This window comes from Trametes versicolor (assembly GCF_000271585.1).
Source record: "Trametes versicolor FP-101664 SS1 unplaced genomic scaffold TRAVEscaffold_5, whole genome shotgun sequence".
Classification (NCBI taxonomy): Eukaryota; Fungi; Basidiomycota; class Agaricomycetes; order Polyporales; family Polyporaceae; genus Trametes; species Trametes versicolor.
The window spans coordinates 2,061,474-2,082,743 of record NW_007360325.1 but is presented as its reverse complement, the minus strand read 5'-3'; the positions used below and the strand labels follow the sequence as shown (position 1 = coordinate 2,082,743).

At 56.7% G+C, this 21,270-nt stretch overlaps 9 protein-coding genes across 9 annotated transcripts; 6 read left to right on the top strand and 3 right to left on the bottom strand.

Moving 5' to 3' along the window:
* Nucleotides 1-28: 28 nt before the first annotated feature.
* On the top strand, nucleotides 29-1,594 carry TRAVEDRAFT_122728 (26S proteasome subunit P45; the record flags this gene model as incomplete). Its single annotated transcript, XM_008039753.1, has 6 exons — nucleotides 29-148; nucleotides 211-336; nucleotides 386-785; nucleotides 834-1,126; nucleotides 1,201-1,498; nucleotides 1,554-1,594. 6 exons carry the CDS (start codon nucleotides 29-31, stop codon nucleotides 1,592-1,594), a joined length of 1,278 nt encoding a protein of 425 aa, XP_008037944.1.
* A 994-nt stretch (nucleotides 1,595-2,588) lies between these two features.
* On the top strand, nucleotides 2,589-3,145 carry TRAVEDRAFT_121678 (uncharacterized protein; the record flags this gene model as incomplete). Its single annotated transcript, XM_008039752.1, has 2 exons — nucleotides 2,589-2,874; nucleotides 2,940-3,145. The coding sequence occupies 2 exons, from the start codon at nucleotides 2,589-2,591 to the stop codon at nucleotides 3,143-3,145; spliced, it is 492 nt and encodes a 163-aa protein (XP_008037943.1).
* Nucleotides 3,146-3,681: 536 nt separating this feature from the next.
* On the bottom strand, nucleotides 3,682-7,843 carry TRAVEDRAFT_36990 (MutS family protein MSH5; the record flags this gene model as incomplete). The annotated part of the gene is made up of 22 exons (XM_008039110.1): nucleotides 3,682-3,874; nucleotides 3,926-4,021; nucleotides 4,078-4,348; nucleotides 4,448-4,559; nucleotides 4,613-4,650; nucleotides 4,705-4,752; nucleotides 4,857-4,887; nucleotides 5,014-5,200; nucleotides 5,258-5,444; nucleotides 5,501-5,542; nucleotides 5,594-5,609; nucleotides 5,739-5,818; nucleotides 5,870-5,951; nucleotides 6,014-6,121; nucleotides 6,176-6,235; nucleotides 6,289-6,366; nucleotides 6,417-6,890; nucleotides 6,948-7,228; nucleotides 7,282-7,362; nucleotides 7,419-7,516; nucleotides 7,569-7,594; nucleotides 7,646-7,843. 22 exons carry the CDS (start codon nucleotides 7,841-7,843, stop codon nucleotides 3,682-3,684), a joined length of 2,787 nt encoding a protein of 928 aa, XP_008037301.1.
* A 292-nt stretch (nucleotides 7,844-8,135) lies between these two features.
* On the bottom strand, nucleotides 8,136-9,656 carry TRAVEDRAFT_167189 (uncharacterized protein). Its single transcript, XM_008039751.1, has 9 exons — nucleotides 9,441-9,656; nucleotides 9,346-9,379; nucleotides 9,237-9,285; nucleotides 9,108-9,186; nucleotides 8,856-9,040; nucleotides 8,649-8,774; nucleotides 8,533-8,595; nucleotides 8,294-8,471; nucleotides 8,136-8,241 (listed from the first exon to the last, which is right to left on the bottom strand). The coding sequence occupies exons 1-9, from the start codon at nucleotides 9,604-9,606 to the stop codon at nucleotides 8,198-8,200; spliced, it is 924 nt and encodes a 307-aa protein (XP_008037942.1). The 5' UTR covers nucleotides 9,607-9,656; the 3' UTR covers nucleotides 8,136-8,197.
* Nucleotides 9,657-10,274: 618 nt separating this feature from the next.
* On the top strand, nucleotides 10,275-11,702 carry TRAVEDRAFT_64600 (PQ-loop-domain-containing protein). The gene is made up of 8 exons (XM_008039750.1): nucleotides 10,275-10,351; nucleotides 10,421-10,446; nucleotides 10,502-10,664; nucleotides 10,732-11,077; nucleotides 11,130-11,153; nucleotides 11,210-11,353; nucleotides 11,426-11,457; nucleotides 11,517-11,702. The coding sequence occupies exons 1-8, from the start codon at nucleotides 10,316-10,318 to the stop codon at nucleotides 11,592-11,594; spliced, it is 849 nt and encodes a 282-aa protein (XP_008037941.1). The 5' UTR covers nucleotides 10,275-10,315; the 3' UTR covers nucleotides 11,595-11,702.
* Nucleotides 11,703-12,673: 971 nt separating this feature from the next.
* Nucleotides 12,674-14,394, top strand: TRAVEDRAFT_97912 (uncharacterized protein; the record flags this gene model as incomplete). The annotated part of the gene is made up of 2 exons (XM_008039749.1): nucleotides 12,674-13,864; nucleotides 13,930-14,394. Coding segments are annotated over 2 exons (1,656 nt in total), but the record flags the coding sequence as incomplete, so codon positions are not given.
* Nucleotides 14,395-14,998: 604 nt separating this feature from the next.
* Nucleotides 14,999-16,292, bottom strand: TRAVEDRAFT_36985 (uncharacterized protein; the record flags this gene model as incomplete). Its single annotated transcript, XM_008039109.1, has 5 exons — nucleotides 14,999-15,733; nucleotides 15,786-15,934; nucleotides 15,988-16,010; nucleotides 16,062-16,102; nucleotides 16,155-16,292. The coding sequence occupies 5 exons, from the start codon at nucleotides 16,290-16,292 to the stop codon at nucleotides 14,999-15,001; spliced, it is 1,086 nt and encodes a 361-aa protein (XP_008037300.1).
* A 401-nt stretch (nucleotides 16,293-16,693) lies between these two features.
* On the top strand, nucleotides 16,694-18,277 carry TRAVEDRAFT_167175 (uncharacterized protein; the record flags this gene model as incomplete). Its single annotated transcript, XM_008039748.1, has 2 exons — nucleotides 16,694-17,887; nucleotides 17,951-18,277. One exon carries the CDS (start codon nucleotides 16,694-16,696, stop codon nucleotides 17,846-17,848), a length of 1,155 nt encoding a protein of 384 aa, XP_008037939.1. The 3' UTR covers nucleotides 17,849-17,887; nucleotides 17,951-18,277.
* A 169-nt stretch (nucleotides 18,278-18,446) lies between these two features.
* TRAVEDRAFT_147786 (AGC/Akt protein kinase) lies at nucleotides 18,447-20,930 on the top strand. The gene is made up of 10 exons (XM_008039747.1): nucleotides 18,447-18,950; nucleotides 19,004-19,226; nucleotides 19,281-19,346; nucleotides 19,400-19,593; nucleotides 19,644-19,775; nucleotides 19,831-19,991; nucleotides 20,042-20,116; nucleotides 20,166-20,407; nucleotides 20,468-20,567; nucleotides 20,630-20,930. Exons 1-10 carry the CDS (start codon nucleotides 18,532-18,534, stop codon nucleotides 20,671-20,673), a joined length of 1,656 nt encoding a protein of 551 aa, XP_008037938.1. The 5' UTR covers nucleotides 18,447-18,531; the 3' UTR covers nucleotides 20,674-20,930.
* The last annotated feature ends 340 nt before the right edge of the window (nucleotides 20,931-21,270 follow it).

Sequence of the window (21,270 nt, the reverse complement as noted above, 5' to 3'; positions counted from 1 at the left end):
ATCAACCTCAGGAGCCCAAGATGTGTCCATGGACGGGACTTCAGAACGGCCCGCGGAGGAGACTTGGGAGGACATCCCGGAGGACATTATGGCTCTCTCCTCGGACGAGATCCTCACGAGGATACGCCTGATTGACAACGACCTCAAGGTGCGTAACACACAAAGGCGCAAGTTCCAAGGGATATGTTGACCAGAGTTGTGGTCTCATAGGTCATGCGCTCGGAGACGCTGCGTCTGCAGCACGAGCAGAATGTCATGAAGGAGAAGATTCGCGAGAATGGGGAGAAGATCAAGCAGAACAAGGTTCTGCCATACCTGGTCGGGAACGTCGTCGAGGTGTGTATGCCTGCTCCTTAGTAGCCGTCCGTATACTGAGCGTTTGTAGATTTTGGACGTCGACCCAGAAGGCGAAGAGGACGGTGGCAACCGCGACCTGGATTCGATGCGGAAGGGGAAGTGCGCAGTCATCAAGACCTCAACACGACAAACAGTGTTCCTCCCTATGATTGGTCTCGTCCCTGCCGACAAGCTGAAGCCTGGTGACCTCGTCGGCGTGAACAAGGATTCGTACCTCGTGCTTGACACCCTTCCCGCGGAATTCGATTCCCGCGTGAAGGCCATGGAGGTGGACGAGCGGCCGACGGAGACGTACACCGACATCGGTGGTCTGGAGAAGCAGATCGAGGAGCTCGTAGAGGCTATCGTCCTGCCTATGGAGCAAGCGGACAAATTCAGGACGCTCGGCATCAAGCCGCCAAAGGGTTGCTTGATGTACGGCCCTCCAGGTAAGTCATCCTGTCATACAGTTACCTCAAAAGCTCACCTGCTACTAGGTACCGGCAAGACGCTCATGGCCCGAGCATGTGCCGCACAAACGAAGGCGTGCTACCTCAAGCTCGCTGGTCCTTCACTTGTCCAAATGTTCATCGGTGACGGCGCGAAACTCGTTCGCGACGCGTTCGAGCTCGCGAAGGAGAAGGCGCCAGCCATCATCTTCATTGACGAGTTGGACGCCATCGGCACGAAGCGGTTCGACTCCGAGAAGAGCGGTGATCGTGAAGTACAGCGCACGATGCTCGAACTTTTGAACCAACTAGACGGGTTCAGCAGCGACGAGCGAATCAAGGTGCGTCGCCTTACGTGTCCGGCGCGAGCTCCGGTGTTCTTACTGGCGGCCTATCTCTATTACTTTCCAAACAGGTCATCGCTGCCACCAATCGTATCGACATCCTCGACCCCGCGCTCCTTCGATCAGGGCGTCTTGACAGGAAGATCGAATTTCCGCTGCCCAACGAGACCGCGCGCGCCCGCATCTTGGAGATCCACTCGCGAAAGATGACGGTCGCGTCGGACGTGAACTTCGAGGAGCTCGCGCGCAGTACCGACGAGTTCAACGGTGCCCAGTTGAAGGCCGTTTGTGTCGAGGCCGGTATGATCGCGCTGAGGGAAGGCGCGACGAAGCTCAGCCATGAGCACTTCTTGAGTGGCATCGCGGAGGGTGAGCAATACTTTCCATTGTGTCGACAGAATGCTGATTAACTTTTGATCAACAGTGCAGAGCAAGAAGAAGAACCCGCTCAACTACTTCACGTAGGCCTTCGTTTGGTATTCGGTTTGTGCAATGTAGTTTGTTTTAGCTGTCATATTCGCATCGTGGACGTTTTCGTATGCCGACCTCCGGGCTTCTTCGGGTGCTATATGAGAGATGCAGCATGTCTGACCCCGTGGTCGCGGTTAGAGTTGAGGCTAGAAACCGCCTACGTGAGATGGCAGGTGTATTGGAATAAGGAGCCTTTGCTTTAAAATTGTAAAGCCCCTTCGCCGTGAGTCTCCTTATTTCATCGCAATCCGTTCTGGTATTAACACACCTTTCCCGCTCATGAGCGCAGACATGTGTATTGCTCGGGAGCTCATACATGTTTCAGCACCACAGGTCGGCATTGGTGAGACTGCGCGATGGTATGTACCTGGAAGCGGGCATGGATCCTGAGTCGAACTGCAGCGTTCTTCTCGATGTCTGGTCTCAGTCTGGGGAGGGCTCGATAGTGGCAGTACCCGGGCCGCCCCGGTACTCGTTCTCATGCTGACCGTCTTGCGTGTACTCCACTCGCTCCTTCTTCTCTAGATGGCCTTCGACACTCATCATTGTCATACAGGGCCTGGCCTGATGGAGTCGGCTGAACGGCGCAGGCTCGGGCACGGCCCACAGAAACGCCCCGGCACAAACGTCCATATGCTCCTGTAAGTTAGCTGTTCCGCGAACCCACGGTCAGATGCTGTGCACGGTTCATTCCTTGCCTGGGGTGACCGAGGTTCCTGATGTAAAGTCGTACGTCTGGCCTCCGGACGTTGATCTTCCCCAAGGAATACGCGAGCGAGCGGAAGAAGCAAGGTAAATAAGGCAACATCCCGCGCGTATAAAGGTCCCCGCGCGCGAGGCATGCTCTCTCCTCATCGGCTTCCTCCCCGCCACCCCTACCACTTCCTCCTCCCCCTTCCCGCCTGATTCACCAAGCATATAGCAGCCTAATCGCCGCCACCCACGCCACACCACCACCCTTCCGACAATGAAGTTCACCCTCCTCTCGATGCTCGCGACGACGTTCGCGCTCGCCGCAACTCGCGCCGTCCCCGCCCCCGTCCAGCGGACAGATACCGACCCCACGCACGGCCAGATCGAGCAGCCCGCCGCGGGCGCGCACATCGCGCCCGGCGAGTCGTTCGACTTTTCCTACCTCCCGAGCGCGGACTACTGCCGCTCCACATACGCGTTCTCCGTGTGGCTCGTCACGGACGTGCCCGCCTCGCTCGCCCCGATGGACGTCTTCATGGGCGGCCACTTCTTCGGACGATTCGACTTCCCCAACTACCCCGGTGAGCACCCTGACACCTCGCCGCGACAATTGTTCCGCTTAGGACTAATGGCTCCGATGTTGCAGCGGTGCCGTATCCGAAGAACCCCGCGCCCGCGCAGCTGACCATGCCCGACTTCTCGAAGGCCCCCGGCGGGTTTGGCAGCCCGCAGACGGCGAGCGACAAGACCGTGCAGCTCGCGGTGCTCGAGGAGTGGGCGGGCTGCGAGACTGATGTACGTCGACGCCCTTTCCCCTCTCCCCTGTGCCTCGCGCAGGGGGCGCGTTTCTGATGCGCAGAGCTGACGATTGAATTGAATCCGTAGACGCCCCTCGGGTCAGCGATGAGCCTGACATACGTGCCCGTCATCTACAACGCCACCACGGCGTCGTAGAGGGCAGTCTGCATGCCGTTCGCGACAGATACTGGACAGTGACGTCGCTTTGGACACTCTCGGACTTGCTACGGACATACGCATACGGACGATCGTCGTACTGGCACGTTGTGTGCCGCGTTTTTCACCTAGCCTCTATCGGACGATACCATAGTTCGCCTCCTCGTACACTGCCACTGTACACTCGTATAATCCAGGGACTTTGCTGTTTGGTGTCATCGTGATACGTAGTTGTGCCGTTGTGTTATTCCAAACGGCGTGGACTAGTAGCTCACTCAAAATAGCTATCGCAGCATTTGCGACCGTTAGTCTCGATGAAATGATACGGTACTCCGGTTCGACTGAGATGACATACATCGCCGCGTGCACCTGTCACTACAGTGCTAGGGCTCAGAAAGACTGATCTGGAGTATTCCACATGCCGGCCGAGGTTCTCAATCACATCGTCCAAGAACCTCCACCAACTCGTCTCTCAAAGACGTTTTGCACTCGCCGTCTCGCTCCCTCGAGAGATCCCACGCCAGGAACTTGCGACAAACTTCCTCCGCCTCCTCGAGCTCATGGCGTTCGGTGTCCGACATGGCCTCGTCCAGAAGCTGGCAAAGCTCGTGTTTCGCGAGGAGTTCGCTTTATAACTTATCAACTAATGTACCAGATGCGAAGAAAGCGTCGGCTGACCTTGCGTATCTGGCTCGGGCAATCACTCGCCGAGGTACGCCGAAGATCTCCGCGCAAGTGATGGCATGAGAATGGAGCGAGTACCCATTCGCTACTCTGGAAGAAACATTATGGCGTTCTGCGGTGATTCAGGATGGCGATAAAATGCTCACTTGTATAGGTAGGTGATCTTGTCGCTGGGGGCAAGTCGCGTCGCATCCTCGTCATCGCTGCCCTCCAGTGTATGTTCCCCGAGTACACCAGCGTTGGTACCCGAGGACGCGAGCAGGACCTGCATGTGTAGGAAGGTGATAGGCAGCTTGTGCGGGTTCAGAAGGTCGTTATGAAAGATCTCGTGAAAGTGCGTCGTAGCGATGACCTTCGGACAGGAGGTGCCGCTTTCCAGTAGATATTTCAAGACCCCACAGAAAAGCCCAGAGCCGTCTAGATGTGTGCAGAGCCCGGCAGACCACGAACAGAAAGACAGAGAGCCAGAGGAGACGTCAGCAAGCTAAATGTTAGTAAACGAACATAAGCACGAGCCTGCAGGAAGAGTACCCTTGCCAAACTCGTCGAGTATGATCAGGGAGCGTGCTGTGCAGTTGCGCAGAGAAAGCGAGACCTGGTTCAAGTCGATCATGAAGGCAGACTGGACCTAGGATGGCAAAATTGAATGTTGTGTAGACAATCCAACGCATGAGTGCATACTTTGGAGACAGACTCGCGTGTCTGGATCCGCGTGAAGACTCCATGAATGTCAGTAAACGCCATATTCCGACCACGGAGCAGAGATGATTCACTTTTATCGACGACACCCAAAGTCGCGGACTCCGCGGGAATAAAGCTAGCTCAAGTGTCAGCACATGTAGAGGCGCAGTGAACGAATTCTTTGACCATCCAATCTATGGACGACGATTTATTACCGTGGAATTTTGGCGTGAACCCATAGCACTCACCTGGGCCATGTATTGTATCAGTGCAATCTGCGAGACGTCAATATATATGCGCGTCACGGTTGGAGAAGCGGTGTGTACGGACCTGCTTCAAGTATATGCTCTAATGCATCAAATGTCAACCGGGAACAACGAAAGATTTCTAATAAATGTCACCTTGCCACAGGCATTCGCGCCAGTGCATACTATGATGCTGTTCTTCAAACAGTGCCTGTCTTCGTGTAGTTCTTCACTATTGTTTTCTTCAACGTGGACTTCGGTCTCGACGCCTATGCCTGAGCCGCCTAAGAGAAATGCGTCATTCGGCACAAATGTATCAACTACGAGCTCTTGAAGGGGATGTCTAATGCAAACATGCATAAGCGCAAACGAACGGTTCTAGGTAGCGGGATCTACTCACCGGCCTTGTTTGATGTCTATCACGTTTTGGTCTGTCATTTGTGGCCTACGATAGTCTTGGTCGCGCGATGCCGCGGCAAAGGACAGGAGGCAGTCAAGCTCTGCGCAAATATCGCAGGCACGAGCGATATGTGAAGTGTACGCCAAAACCTTCTCCTGTAAGGCTTGCACGATCTCTATCTCACGATCTGTGAAGGTGTTTAATAACGAAGTCATCCTCACGGCGGGCTGCACGCGAGCTTGCCTACGATGGCTGGATGCAGGTCACCGATGTGCATATCCATGTCTAGTGCGCCTTGAGCTTTTGAAAGGCCACCGAAACACTCATAAGACGTACCTTGCATTTCTTGCGACTTGAAGTAGACGTGCGAACTGTTTATGGGTATAGGTCATGAACCTCCCACCAACGGACAGTCCAACTTACTCCGAGCAGAACTATCATCGTGTCAGCGCGGACTAAGAGATATGTGCAATCTGTATACCTGAAAGCTCCATCCGTCAAGTACTGTGATCCCCGCATCGCCCCGCCATTCGTCCTGCATAGGCACGCAGACCAGGAACCCTTCAACGAGGTCATAAGCGACGCTATAAGTCGGAGCGAACATCTACTCACCGAGCTGCGGAAAGTACACCACGTTCAGCGACGAAGCGTAATCCAGAGGAACCGTTGCGGAAATTTGTGTCGCAACTTTGGACTGTAGTTCGTTGCGTCGTTCAGACGGAGACTACACAAACAAATACTCCTCGCTACACGCACAAGTACTGCGTCGATCCCGTGGTATATATGCTTGAGGTTGTCAAGCTCCTCGTCGATATGGGGTCGAACGCAAACGCGCGCGGCATTCGTGCTCTCTTCCCAGTCAATCTGCGGATAGTAGGATGGGCAAACCTCGCAGGTATAGAGCACACTTTCACATACCGTCTCATTCACAGTATTCCCAAGCTCCCTAAAACTGGCCACATCTAGCACTTCAAGCAACTAGAGCAAAATGCTTATTTCGATGCGACGCAGAGGGGGATAGACAGTCTTACCTTGCGGACTATATCGACGCCACCAGCGTAGTTGAGTTCCGCACACGAGTCTCGTAGCAACAGCGCATGAAAGGCGAACTAGATGGATATTAATGCGAGTAGTCTAGAAGGTACGGAGATATACATACCTTGACAATGCTTTGCCAATCCGACACCTTTGCTTTGCCTGATCGCATAGTGGTGATGATCCTTGGTACGTTTTTCGTGCCTTGTATATGCCCATGCATGGCCGTTGCCGTGATGATATTATCAGCGCGTGTGAAGCACTCCACGGCATCATGACGAGCGTTGATGATAGCTAAGGACATAGAAGGACGAAGGAACCACTCGCGCATGAGGGCCCGGCCGAGCGTAGTCTTCGTGTTGTTGAGTATGCCGAAAAGCGACAGCCCCTCCTTGGTCTTGTCCGAGTGGATGGAGGCGTGGTTTTCGTCCTCGAATATCTGCAGGGAAAAGAGGGCGTCCGCGTTGATCTGCATGACGTCGAGGAGGGGCAAAAGTTCGATGTTGAGCACTTCCAGCCCGCCAACCCCTTCGTCGTCGAGCTCAGCAACAGCGCGTGTACGAGCGAGGTAGTCCAATAGGGCCCCGATGGACCCGAGCTGTAAAAGGGCCATTCGGTTTCCGCAGGTACGTAATGCAGTTGTATATCCACGTACACACAACGGAGAGCTCTCCACCGAGGCGAAGTTCGCCAGCCGAACAGAAGCATTCCATTTCTGCAGGGTCGGATCTCCTCCAATCTCCCTGCGTCGACGCATAAAGTCGTACGCGTTCCGCGGCTCCGACGCTGAGCCGAGTTCGGACAGGTTGTCGCTCTCGCTACCTTGCATGATGGGTAGTTCCGAGAGAAGACGAAGAGAGAGCAGGCGGTCGCGGCCCTTGAGCGGGAGGAAGTCCTTTTGAGGGCGCACTTGGAAGGTGCCTCCCGAGCCATCCACTGCACTTTGAAGTGAGTATATGCGCCTTGTTGATGAAATGCGGACGCTTCACTATGATCTCGGCATACATCCATGAAGTTGTCGTCTGCTTTTGAGCTCGTAAGGACAACGTCAGGGCATGTTTGCTCAAGGACTGCATATATGCGCGTCAGCGTCAAGCCCAGCTTCGCTCGCAGACATGGTGCTTACATGTTTTAGTCAAGTCGAAGTGCTGATTTTCTGGCGTATCCTCGAAGATGAACACCGTGCGTCTCACTGGGTCATAGTATGCGCATGCAACACGCCCACTGCATCATAGGTCGACATCACTACGCAGAGGTTTAATCAAAACGCACATACGATTGACAAGAGGCCGCCAGGCAGATCTACGAGACCGCTGAGCCTGGTTCGAAGTTTTGATACTGGTCGTTGCTCACCTTCTCAACCACATTAGTGGTTGACGATTCTTCCGTCTCCTCTTCGTCTGGAGTGTCAACGTTTCCATCCCATCTCACTTTCTTGCGCGGCTGCGTGTCCTCAGAGTCACTGGGATCTTCGACACGTTCAGTGATACCCTCTTCAGCATCTTCGGCAAGGTAAGACGACGCGCGGGATGTGCTTTTGTGTCGCAGCATATGGGAAAGTGTACGATGGCCGTAGACCGTGAGGATGATGTGGGCGGAAAGAGAAACGCGTCCAGGGAATTCACGACGCGTCCTCGAAAGTGAAAGTCACGTGCTCGTGTTACGCCGCACAAAGCCACAGCTCGCGACTCGCGGACCTACCTCGATCGCGAGCTGCGAGTGTGCGCAAGATGAGATCCGCAACACTCGGCGATAGCGGCGTCTTGGTCTAGAGCAGGTGCGCATAATGCGGTCTTTCCCATGTAGCACGTCATGGGGTATGCACGCGGGTGAGAAGCTAAGCAGGCCAAGGAACAGGAATGGAATCGACAGCGCGCACATGCGAAACGATACACGGGGACCGTATTACTTTTTGCCAAAATTGAGCAGGTCAGCCGCATCCTCCGTCACTGTGGATAAGGTCAGAACGTGCACGCACGAACATTACGACATGCTTCGTACCGTTCAACAGAAGACTCTGCGAGTCCAGCATCACACGGTTGTCCGATGCAGCCAATAGTGTGGCGATGTCCCGGGCCGCCTCCAGCCTCCGGAGCTGCAGGAAGCCCTTGTTCTGACGAACAGCTTCGCCAATGAGCTCCGCACTTCGCGCCTCACCCTGGGCCCGAACGATAATAGACTGCGGGGTGTGCAGCGATCAAGGCGTGCTCAGGCCGCATGACAAGGACGCCACCACGCACCTGCTTCTCCTGGATTGCTTGGTCGACCAGGAAGGCTGCACGGAAGGCAGTTTGTTGCGCAACCTGCGGAGACGTGAGGTGGGATTCCGCGTAAGTGGCCTAGACCGAGCACGTACCTGCTTCGCCTCGACGGCATGTGTGAACTCAGGCGAGAAGGCGACGTGGGTGATCGAGACGTCATCGAGAACGATGTTGAAACGCAGCGCGCGGCGCGTCAGGTTCTCGCGGACCAGTCTTGAAACCTATATCAAGTCGGCACGGAAGAGGGGTCCAGCATGTAAGTGCACCGGATCGGAGAACGGCCATGCATAAGCACTACCCACCTGTTCACGCTGAGTGATGATTTGGCTCGCGTTGAATTGCGCGACTACGCTCTTCAGGACCTCGTTGACGATGGATGGCAGCACACGCTCATCATAGTCAGTTCCCAGCTCCCGGTAAATGGTAGGCAGAGCGGGGATATTGGGCCTTGACAGTACACGGCACGTAATGTTGACCATTTGCAAATCTATCGTGTGCGACAGGCAGAAGCTGAGCCGTGCATCACGTCGCGTAGCTGAAGATATCTCACGTACCCTTGGTGCCGGTCAACGATGCAATGCTGCGCGGCTTCGCACGAATGTCGTAGACGATGGGGGTCTCGAACCAGGGAACCTAAGAGGACATCAGAACACGGAAGTTACAAGCGCATGCTGCTTGCATACCATGAGATGGGTTCCTTCAGGGTAGACTTCTTCTTTCACGCCATTGAGCCTATGGAGCAGGTCGTCCGCTTCAGAAGAGGAACGAGACGAGGACTGATACATTACTTACCTGGTGTACTTGATGGCACGGTGACCACCGTCAACTTCACGCGCACAAACCCTTCAGACACTCGCGTTCACATATTCAAGTGAAAGCAGGCGCACCGTTGAACAGACTGGCGTTCAAAGCAACACCACCGCCGACGAGTGCTAGAAGCAAACCCGTGCCCGTGAAGAAACCCTTGACGGGCAGCCGACCTCCACCGCCTCCACTGGAGCTGGCGCGCTGCAGCTGCTGCGAGAGTCTTTTCCAAGCGTCCTGAGGGTTCATAGTGATAGCGAGAGAGCAGACGTCGAGCCGCGAATTATGGCAAGGGCGCGGAGGACGAGTTTGAGCACTGACGACTGGCCGAGCCGTGACGGCTTCGCTCGGCATTCGCCGGGTCGTACGCCACGTGCCATGAGTGCTTGCTTACCCCCGCACACCCTTTGAATTTTCTGCTAGTGTCAGGCCGCCATACCTTTATCATGGTCTCCTCATTGTCGCCCAGCTATAGGCTTCCTCTAACTTTCTGCGGCAATGTTCACATGTCGTATGATTCTTGCGGGCATTTTACCGTCTTAAGAATGAAGAATCTTCGCTTAGTAGGCCCACCACCACTGCGACCGCCGCCCCCTTCTCCGGCCAGGTTAGTACCTACATACGACGGTCGACCAATATTCCCCTTGACGTTGGCGTTATATTGCCTATCATCGGGCTCGACCCTCGACGCCAATAGAAAAGAAAGTCGATATCCGCCACTATCATATTAGTGGGACATATGATAGTCTTCTGCAAGCTCGCAGGAACTTCAAGAAGAGGCGTGGGAACGCAGGTTGAAGAAGCAAGAGAAAGAGCGAAAATCTTCGGCGAACAGCTCTTTGGATCTGAACACCTTCAACTCCCTGCAAACAAGTTCGACGGAACTTGCTGATTGTTTAAACTTGCGGGAAGAACAACGTTCTACTAGTCTTAGGCTTGACTGGCTTGCCTTCTGAGGATGTTCAACGAGGGTAATCAGGAGCTCAGTAACTTTGTACGCATCCACGGAAGAAGGCCTCCAAGACAAGTGCTGACTTAACGAATGGCTCGGATACTGCTGTAGCTGGGATGGGTTTCTATTGCGTGCTGGTGAGTTTCGGACATCAACGAGGATCTAATCTGAAGGCTGATGCGGATCCCCCAGGCTGGTGGTCTACTCTCCGCAGATTCTCGAGAACTACAGAAAGCAGTCGGGCGAGGGGCTCAGCGTCAGCTTTGTAACCGTATGGCTGATCGGCGACATATGCAACTTGACCGGGGCCGTCATGGCTAACCTGATCCCTACCATCGTTATCCTCGGGAGCTATGTGAGGCATTTCTGGTGTCCCGGTACGTCATACGAGATGACTGAAGTTTTTTCCATTGGCCACGCAGTACTCCGTCTGCGACGTGATCCTACTCACACAAATCTACTACTACCGGTGGAAGAAGGCGCGCCGCACCGCGAGGCTGCTACTTTCCGATGAGCCGGAGACGGCTGCCCTGTACGGGGAGGCAAGTCCGCTCCTACCGGGGGGTACGGGCTCCGAGGTCCCTGCGAGGAGGTCAATGTCGAAGGACACCCTCAAATTTGCAAGCGCCCTCCTGTTCGTCTTCGCCGTGGGCGTGGCCGCCTGGGCCGTGGATAAGCACGTCCACAGGGACAGCCCTCGTTCGAAGCCCGAAGAAGTCATCGAATGGCGCAGCCAGGTCCTGGGGTGGATTAGTGCAGCCCTCTTCCGTAAGTGCGCGCGCTGAACGGAGATGCTCGACGCTGACCTTTGCGGAAACAGTCGGAGCGCGGGTGCCGCAGATAGGTGCGTGGCGTTCATAGCGCGTCAGGGCACAGGGACTCAAAATCTTCGTCGGACAGTCAAGAACTTGGACACGAGGTGCGAAGGGCTGTCGCCCTTCCTATTCGTATACTCCATCTCGGGCAACACCACGTACTTCCTGTCTATCCTCGCGGCCTCGTTGAACATAAAACATCTTGCGGCCAACGCGCCGTGGATTGCCGGTGCGTGTATCTCCCGGGTATAGTTCAACAACACGACTGATCGGACACCTTTTGCTGGGCGACATACGGCAGGAAGCGCATTGACTGTTTTCCTGGATCTCTTCGTAAGCGTTGTTGTCGGCTGAAACCTCGTGGGATCGTGCTGATATATGACTCCTCGCAGGTTCTGTACCAGTTCTTCCTCTACAGACAAGAAGACAACAAACGGGCGGACGCCTTAGAGCGCGAGTGCCCTGAATAGACGACGGCCGAATCCAGATAGAGTTAATTGTGGGTGGATAGGCGTGGGACGGGATATTGCGCGGCGGGCCTCGAGGATGATTTGTCGGGGAGAAAGATGTATGGCCGGATAGAGTGCAATGAAGCCCATTCGTCGCAGCGGCCTCGCTTCTGATGGTGGGGGAACCGGGAGAGGCGATAAGGGGAATAAGGAGGGGGGCAGGAGAAAGTGAACCGTGTGAGGGGCGAAGCGAGCGTTTGAGCGCGGGCATCCGCCTCGCGTCGCGGCCTCGTTCCCTCCCTCGTGTCTGAGGCTGCTATTCGACGTCCCACGTTGCAGGTCACCCACAACTCTTCGTACCGCTCGAGCAGACATGCAGCCCGCCTCGTGCCTCGTCCATCATCCTTTCGGGCCAGAAAACGCTTTATCAATGTCAGATCGCGCGCTGCGTCTTTTGAGCCGTCTGCCCTCCACCCCGCCCGCCGTCGCCCGCCTGATTCTCGCTAGTGCGCCTGAGCCCGCCCTAGTGGCCCCGACGAGGTGTGTGTACCGCCCGAGCGTCCCAAACTCCGTTGGGCAGCCTTGTCCGAGCCAGCGCTGACACGCGCCGGTGCCCGCAGAGCAGCGCCCGCGCCCCCTGCCTCCCTTCTCTGCTTTGTGTCTCGCGCATCCGGCTACAGCACCGTGTTCGACGCAACGAGTATTGGAAACCGACCGATTGTCTTCGGGATCGCACGCCGCTGACGCTTCCGCCGCGCGACTGCAGCCCAGGCGCGTTCGGGTAGCTTCCGGCGCGTGCCAGACGGTATATTATGCAGCGCACCCCCCTCCTCCACCCCACCCCCAAGCTTCACCCCTCTGCGATGGCGTACGCGGCGCTTGAGTCCCCCCTGGCGCGCGCGCCGACGACGATGTCCTGGACGTCCGAGTACTCCGAGCCGCCACCATACGACATGTGCGACACCCCGACCCTCGCAAGCGCCGCCGGGTACTCGGACAAGACCACCCTTCCCTTCTCCCGCCCATCCGCGTCTAGCGCGATGCCCCCACCTCTCCCGCGCGCGCCGTGGCCAGCGAGCCCACGAAGATCTGCGGCGAATCTGTCGATACCGCACCTGCGCGAGGCGCTGCACTCGCTGGAGTCGAAGATGGCGACGCTGCTCAGCGAGAGGGACCGGCTGGAGGCGCGGCTAGAGCAAGCGGTTCGTCTGCAGTCCCCCGTCCAGCGTGTGCCGAATGACCTGCTCTCGTCCATCTTCACGATTGCTGTGCTAGACGGGGAAGAGGAGGACTCCATTACGCTGTCAAACCTTATGCTCGTCTGCCAGTACTGGCGGGAGGTGGCGATCCACACCCCGATGCTCTGGACGCGGATCGCAATGGGTACGCACCGTTCTGTTGACCGCGCTCTCCTCAAGCTCGACCGCTCGAAGACGGCCCCGCTCTACATTAGCCTCGATTTCAGCCCGCGCATGGAACATGGTACGGTCTCTACGGAGAACATCATAACGGCGATGGACCTCATCCAACCTGCAATATGGCGCTGGAAGACGTTCCACCTCACCGTACCCAGTCGACCACAGGCTCACATTGCACTCACTCGATGCAAGGAGCAGGCACCACTGCTGGAGGTGCTATCAATTCGGGTCGCGCACTCGATGCAAGAGGACCACTACTCGACGCCACCGCTCCCGCTTTTCGAGCGCCACATGCCGCGTCTCCGGTCGACCTCGTTCACGTCCTTCAACTTCAACTGGGACCTCTCATTACTCAGCAATCTGCGTGTGCTGAAGCTGGGCGGGTACTGGAACGGGTTCTCACCGTCCGCCGATGTCATCCTGAAGACGCTGCGGTCGTGTCCACTGCTCGAAGAGCTGGTTCTGCGGAATATGTCCGACGTGGACCCGGAGAGCTGCGCCCCGCTCATCTCGGATTCGTCCACTGAGCAGGACGACTACGCTTTGGCACGCGTATCGGACACGAGGACGATCCACCTTCCACGCCTGCGCAGAGCCTCGTTCTACTACTCCGGCAACCTGCGCACGCGCACCATGTTCAGCCTGCTGTCCTTCCCGGCGCTCGAACGGATCGAACTGTGCTATCTCGACAACGTCTCGCCGATCCTCGAGTCCCTAAGGAAGCAGTCCCTGACCGTGCTCCCCCTACGCCACCTGCGGATCGAGTCGTGCTTCCTCAACGAACTGCGCTTTGCGCGGCTCCTGCCGCGGCTTCCTGCACTGAATTCGCTGGAGCTCGTCGACGTCGAGGACGTGACGCCGAACCTGATGCGGGTGAGTGCCGCTCGCGAAGCACGGAGCGGAGTTGGGATGACTGACGAGCGTGTGTCCATCCGCAGAATTTCGCCACGCCTCCCGTCTCGCAGACGTGGGTTTGCCCGAAGCTCGCAACGCTCTCGCTCGAGGGCTGTACGTCCATCGATTGGGAGACGCTGCGCTCGATCGTCGAGTCCCGGCTGCCCCCGCACTCGCGTGCATTCCCTCGCCAGGCCGCGCAGCACGATCCGGCCCCAGCCTCGCGACCCGTCGTGTCCATGTCGAGCGCCTCTGCTTCAAGCCAGCGCCCCGTGGCCTCGTCGTCATCGTCTTCCTCCGCATCCGCCTTCGCGGCGACCGCGTATATCCTCGCGCACCAGCCCTCTGCGCCCGCTGTGTCGTCCTCGTCCCTGGCCGTCGGCCGCCCCGTCCGCCTCGAGTCGATGGACCTCACGCGCTGTCACCAGATCAGCAAGGAGATGGTGCAGTGGCTGCGGATGTACGTCGCCGAGGTGAAGTGCGAGACCGTGAAGAGCGTCTGGGGCGAGCCCTCTGCCTCGTAGCATGCGGCGCTCGGCCCCTGGCCCACGAAGTCTCGACCCACGCTAGAGCTGCATGGTGACATACGGCGTGGCTGATTGCGCCAAGGATACCCTGACCTGCCTGACCCCCCTCTGTACATGTCTTCTTGGTTTACGCGCGTCCGTGCCGTCTGGGTGTAAGTTAATGTTCTCTGTATCTTGTTTACCGTGCTCGTTCCGTCGCCGCCTTGCATTTGCTCGCCTTCGTCACGTCGATGTCAAGAACTTTCACGCACCCTATACCTACTAGTGTATCAATATCACCTCCCCGCAAGCGGGTCCGTCGCTGTTTACAATCATCATCAATCCTCGGTGCTTAAAATGCTCGTGAAGAACAAGACGCTAGGTGGGAATTGTCAATCACTCAGCTCGATAGTGAACGGTTGGCAACCCATGCATAAGAGGATATCACAGAGTGGGGGTTCGTCGAGTCAAGAACTTGATGCATCCTATACCAATATATACATGTCTTCACGACTAGCTGGGACGGTATAACTACGATGCTGTCAACATGTCGCTGAGTGAGAAGAGTATACCACCACATAGGCTAGACTCACATCGTTGAAAGATATCATTCAGCGCGTGGTGGTGACGGAGCCTTGTAGGTCCCATATGGGCCCACAGACCGTTGCTGAATACGAGGTGGTGATGGCTCTTCCGACTGCTGGTCTGGTGTTTGATCCTCAGAGCCACCGAATTGATCTCCTTGGGGCGGCGAGGCTTCTTGGGGCGGGGGTATATGTGGTGGGGGTATATGCGGGGGCGGGATTACTCCCGGCGGTGCGATTGTTCCAGGGCGAGTTGTAGGCGCGTTAGGTGGGAGCAGCCCGTTGACGAGTGCACGGAGCTCTTCGTTCTCCCGCTCTAGGCGAGCCAATTCGACTTCGCGCTCAAGGGACCATTCCGCTGCGGCGACGCGCCTCTCCGAATCCTCCTCCTCGCTCAAGAGGCGATCTATGTCTGAGACTGGGAGGAGTTCATCATCCTGGGCATCTTCCTCGCGCTGCTTCCCCTTGTCTTCCTGCTGTGGATCCGAAGAGGATCCGGCGGCCATGGAACCCGAAGCTTCCCTCGACTGCGAAGCTCTGGCAGCTCGTGCGCGCGCCTGCGCATAAGCTTCGTACGCTTGGATATCCTCCCCGCCCATCTTGCGGAGCACGGTGCGTAAAAGGCGACTGACGCGTACGAGGCTTTCTGAGCGCGCGTTGTTCACGACGAGCGACGCCTTGACTGCTTCGGTCTCGCGTTCGATGATGACCTTTTCGTACTGGCGCATGAGCGCGAGTTCGCGTTGTTGCACTTCATGCTGCGGGAGCCTTTGTTCAGCGCGGTGAAGAACAAGACCATAAACGACGCACAGCATGTGCACGGAATTTCTCCATCGCCTTCTCCAAGGTCTGCTCGTACTCGCGGATGAGTGTGCTGAGTTGTCGGTTATCGTTCAGCAGGGTCTGGTTCTCTGCGGACATGGCGGCATTCATGCGTTCTAGCTCGGCTTCATAGACCTCTACCATTACGCGATATGAGCGTGGGTTTCAGCTACATGCCTTTGAATCGTACCTTTTGACTTGTCTAAGTTGAATCTGACGTACCGTCAAGCTCGTGGAATGTCGCCCTCCTAATACTGCACTCACCGACGCAACACAAAGCCTGTTTGTGAATGGATCGCTTGAGCCTGTATATAACTTAGCTTTTCTATAAGGCAGAGCTCCTGTGTAATCACCGACCTTAACGCCGTCAGCAAGGCCGTGAATATTGACCGAAGTTGTCCGGTTTGCGCTGAGCGATTCTGACATCTCAGAAAGGAGGGCCCAGACACGCATGACAACATCGTTTTCGCCGTTTTGTTGATCCATGATTACCATTCCAGTGTAGCACAGATCAAGATAGAGACAAGAACGTCCAAGAGCACCTCGTGTGGTGAGCGTAGAGAACGAAGGAGGTGCGACTCTGGCTCAGGCTCAGGGAGCGCGTTGCCCCTCGCGAATGTGGCGCTCGTTATCGGCAAATACCGAGCACGCTTACAGCGCTTTCACAACGGCACGCACCTTCTCTCCTGAAGACCTCCAACTCGCGCGAGCGATATCTCCCTCACCATTTGTCTTTCTCTCTCGCTCTCTTCATATCCACGCTCTCTGGCTATACACGCCGGTCTGGACACCAGTTACATTGCGTTCTCACCGCCGAAACCCGCGGAAATCGGGGTCCTGTTCGGGCACTTTGGCGGCGGTCGACTTTCACTCTTGCGCTCAATTCACGACTACTGATGGCCACCGTCACGCACTACATTTATTCTCACTATGACCCACCCAAACCCAAGGACGAAGAGAACATAGAAGAAACCTCAGAGAAGGGAGAGGAAGACCCATGGATCACGGAGTCGACATTTGGTGCAAGGCGGCGCATACAGAATCCACCCCGTTTCGTGCCCGCCATCGTGTCTTATGACGAAGTGAACAACATGATAGGCAGCGCATCATCCTCACTCCCTTGCGAAGTAGATTCTCCACACACCACCGACGTCAGCGATTGGTACAGGTCTCTCCGTCGTGCTTCGAGCGCGCCCGCGGCCGATCCACAACCACCATTACATCCTCCTGGACACACCAGTGTCGTCCCACCACCCGCCGTACAGACACAGGCCTCTACAATACCTGTGGCTCCTTCTGTTCCGCCATTGCGCACTAGGAACGACTGGTTTAACAGCCGAGTCGTCCTTTCCGAGCCTGCGTCTCCTCGTGTGCCTGCGCCTACTCTAGCGGACATCCTCTCCAGGGAGCCACCGCCGGAGCGTAAGGATCAGCCCTTCGTTCCACCCGTCTTTCTCCACATTGGCCCCTCCAACAGAGGTTTCACGATGTTGCAGCAGAGCGGCTGGAGTGAAGGCGAGGCGCTCGGGGCGGGGGCGGCGAGGCGGACGCGACTGCAGAAAGCGAGGGAGAAGAAGCCAGCCAGGACGGTGCTAGATGACCCTCAATATTCTGTCAAGACCGAAGAGCGGGAGATCGCACTCGATGGGAGCGACGACATCCGCGAAGTCCGGAAGGTCGAAGTGGTGGACCTGACACTTTCCGACTCGGACGACGACGATTTAGAGGTTCTTGCGGGCACCAGCATGGCCTCCCACCCCACTTCCTCGGCCGCCTCCCACAATCCCACCGCCCTTCTCACTCCGATCGCCACCGTGCTCAAGTCCGACCGGCTTGGCATTGGTCTGAAGGCGAAGACTGTCGGACCCTTCAAGGAGTCGAAGAAGCGGGTCACGCATAACCAAGCTGCGCTTGCCGCACACGTCCGCGCGAACGAGGATATGCGCATGCGCAAGGCTCTCCTGGGCCGCGGCGCCAACTCGTTCGCCCGGATTGCGAAGGCTGAGGCAGAGAGCCGGAAGAGACTACTCGCGAATCTCAACGCGGACTAGATGGGATATTTCGCGAATAGCTCCCAGCTTCCACTCCCCGTGCGTCCAAGCCAACAGTGCGTCTATCCATACCCTTGTTCTAACCACTAGGAGCTCTTGCAGGGATGGGTCATAGGCATAACTCAGGGGGCATCCACTGTTTGAGGCAGGAGCCACTTGTGTTCGCTCCCTGGACCTTGAACTCCGGGTCATGATCCATGGAGCAAACGGCTACGGCGTGAACATTTTTGCACATCGTTACGTCTATCCATGCCAACACATGTTTCGCGTCTTCATGTCAACGAAGAGCCGACGGCCTAGACTTGAACGGCCTCTTTGCCGGTCACCAATCGCCTACCTACACGCTAGCCTCCTATGCACTCAAACCTACCTTGTATCATACTACGTTGCTAGCTTTCCATCGTTGTCGGACTGTAATGTAGAGCACACTACTGTATAATACATAATCGAAATGTTCCGCGGAACCTTTGTTGTCGGCCGCCCTGACTAAGATGGCCGCGGAACAGACGAATTCATTCCCATCCGAATATTATGTATGGGCGTCAGTGGACGTACAGATCTTCACCACTTCTTCCTTCCTTCCCCCACATCCCCCACCCCCCAACCCATTGACAGGGCGCAAAGCAGGCTTTGCATCTCCCCGACCGTAGCAGCACACCTCTAGTTCCACTCAGGTCGCCAGGATGTCTTGGAAGCTGGGCAAGAGCAAGTCGAAGCAGGCCGCTAACGGGCTGTCCATCCAGGACATGGACGCGCGTTCGACGACGCCGACTCCAGGCAACCCGAGCGGGAAGCTGCAGTCCGGGCTGCTTGCGATTCGTGTGCTATGGGCGGAGGGCCTCGTGCTACCGGGGGGCGCCGCGCCCCCGCCCGCGGTGCAGGCCGCGCTGTCCTCGCAGCAGGCGAAGGTGGCCGCGAGCGTGTCGCCATCGAGCGTGACGCAGCACCGGCTCGCGAACCGCAAGAGCAACCGGGACAGCGTGCAGCGGACGCAGTGCTGGTGGTTGCCGTACCTCGTCATGGAGTTCGAGGTGAACCAGGTGCTGATCACCCCGCTGGGCGGCGACCTCGGCAAGCCGCTGTACATGTATGAGACGACCTTGTGAGTACATATCTATGCTTGGACGAGAATGCGCGGCTGAGTGAGGGCGGTAGCGATGTGTCGCGTCATTCCGAGATCTCCATCCAATGCTACCTGCGGACGGAGGAGCCGAAGCGCGGTGGGGATGGCATCGCGGACGACATGGGAAACGATATGTTCCTAGGCGGCGTGCGGTTCATGCCCGACTTCGATGACTCGTCGTCGCAAGACCAGTGGTATGACCTTGCGGGCGGCGCGGGAAGGATCCAGATCGGTGTGGCGTTCAAGCCCAGCAGCGTATGTGCCATCCGGAACTGCTGCTATGAATGACCCTCACGCAATGCTTCGCAGGGCCAATCCCTTACCATTGACGACTTCGAGCTGATCACTGTCATCGGAAAGGGAAGCTTCGGGAAGGTGTGTATGGTCGATCGTTCGCGCAGTTCGCTGGTTCACACACGGTTATACAGGTCATGCAAGTCCGGAAGCGCGATACCTCCCGTATCTACGCGCTGAAGACGATCCGCAAGCAATACATTGTCCAGCGCGGCGAGATTACACATACCCTGGCCGAGCGCCTAGTGCTCGCGCGCGTGAACAACCCTTTCATCGTGCCCCTGAAGTTTAGCTTCCAGTCGGAGCAGAAGCTCTACCTTGTGCTCGCGTAAGTAATACTTGCAATGTTGAGTTAGGAGGTGCTGACGTCATGCATAGTTTCGTCAACGGCGGAGAGCTCTTCCACCACCTGCAGCGGGAGCAGAGGTTCAACGAAGTACGGTCGCGGTTCTACAGCGCAGAACTACTTCTTGCTCTTGAGCATCTCCACGAGCTGGACGTCGTGTACCGGTAAGTCGAGAACATACGCGGGGCTGGTGAATTTGGACTAATAATGTGATATCAGCGACCTGAAGCCCGAGAACATCTTGCTTGACTACACGGGCCACATCGCTCTTTGTGATTTCGGCCTGTGCAAGCTCAACATGAAGGACTCGGACAAGACCAACACGTTCTGCGGGACGCCCGAGTACTTGGCGCCGGAGATCCTTTGTGGACAGGGTTACAGTAAGTTTGATACTGGTATCACCAGGAGCATCATACTGACTGTGTCGCAGACAAGACCATCGACTGGTGGACGCTCGGCGTGCTTCTGTACGAGATGTTGTCTGGCCTGCCACCCTTCTATGATGGTAAGAACTTCCCTGTCACGTAATACTCCTTACTGACGCATGCATGCAGAGAACACGGACACTATGTACCAGAAAATCCTGCACGACCCACTCGTCTTCGGCGACGATATTGGCGTCGAAGCGCGCAGCATCCTCACTGGCCTTCTCACCCGCGACCCCACGCAGCGCCTTGGCGTTAACGGGGCCGAGGAGATCAAATCGCACCCGTTCTTTGCAAAGCACATCGACTTCCAGAAGTTGGTGCAGAAGAAGATCCAGCCGCCTTTCAAGCCGAGTGTCTCGAGCCCTGTTGTAAGCTTCCATTGCATCACTGCCGGTGATACTCCCGCTGATCATCACGTTGTTGGGCAGGATGTATCCAACTTCGACACCGTCTTCACGACCGAGGCTCCCATGGACAGTGTTGTCGAGGGATCGCAACTGTCACAGACCGTCCAAGCCCAGTTCGCAGGTACGTTCCCATCCACCGCCACCTGTCTCGATACAAAATATCTGATACTCCCTGGCTTGTAGGCTTCTCGTACGACGGCACCCACATGCCTGTCAGCCCGTCGTAAACCGCCACGCTCATTGCCCATCATCTACACCTACATCTACATTGTTCCATCGGTCATCATGCATACCATACGTCTCGGAGGAAAGTTACTTACACGTCCTGGGTTTGTTCTCTATACGCCTACCTCTGTCCTTCCTTACATACAACATCGCTAATCGCTCCCTGCTCGTTGTCGCGTTCGCTTTGTGTGTCTCCGTTATCAGCGCTTGCGCACCATAGTACATAGTAATACCACATCAACGCTGCGGCACATTTCCGTCTCGACGTATATGAAGAGGGCGAGGCTGCGAACTGTACGCTTGATACTTCCTTCATTACCGCAGTATGCGGTGCGCGCAGGCATCATCGCATGCCTGGAGAACACTGCGTGGCCAGCGCGCGCGGGCCTCGCTGGCTCTTCACGCATGCTTTGCATTATCTCCTGCTCTCTGAGGCGGCGCACGAACGGCAGTTCATCTGAGTAAGCTGTACAGAAGCTCGCGGCACTGGCGCAGACCCGCACCGTCCTGGGGCACGCGGAGGCCAGCCGGCTGGAAGACTGGGACTCCGCTCTAAAGGGCGTCTAGCGCCCCGCGCTGCTCTCCACCGTCATCACACA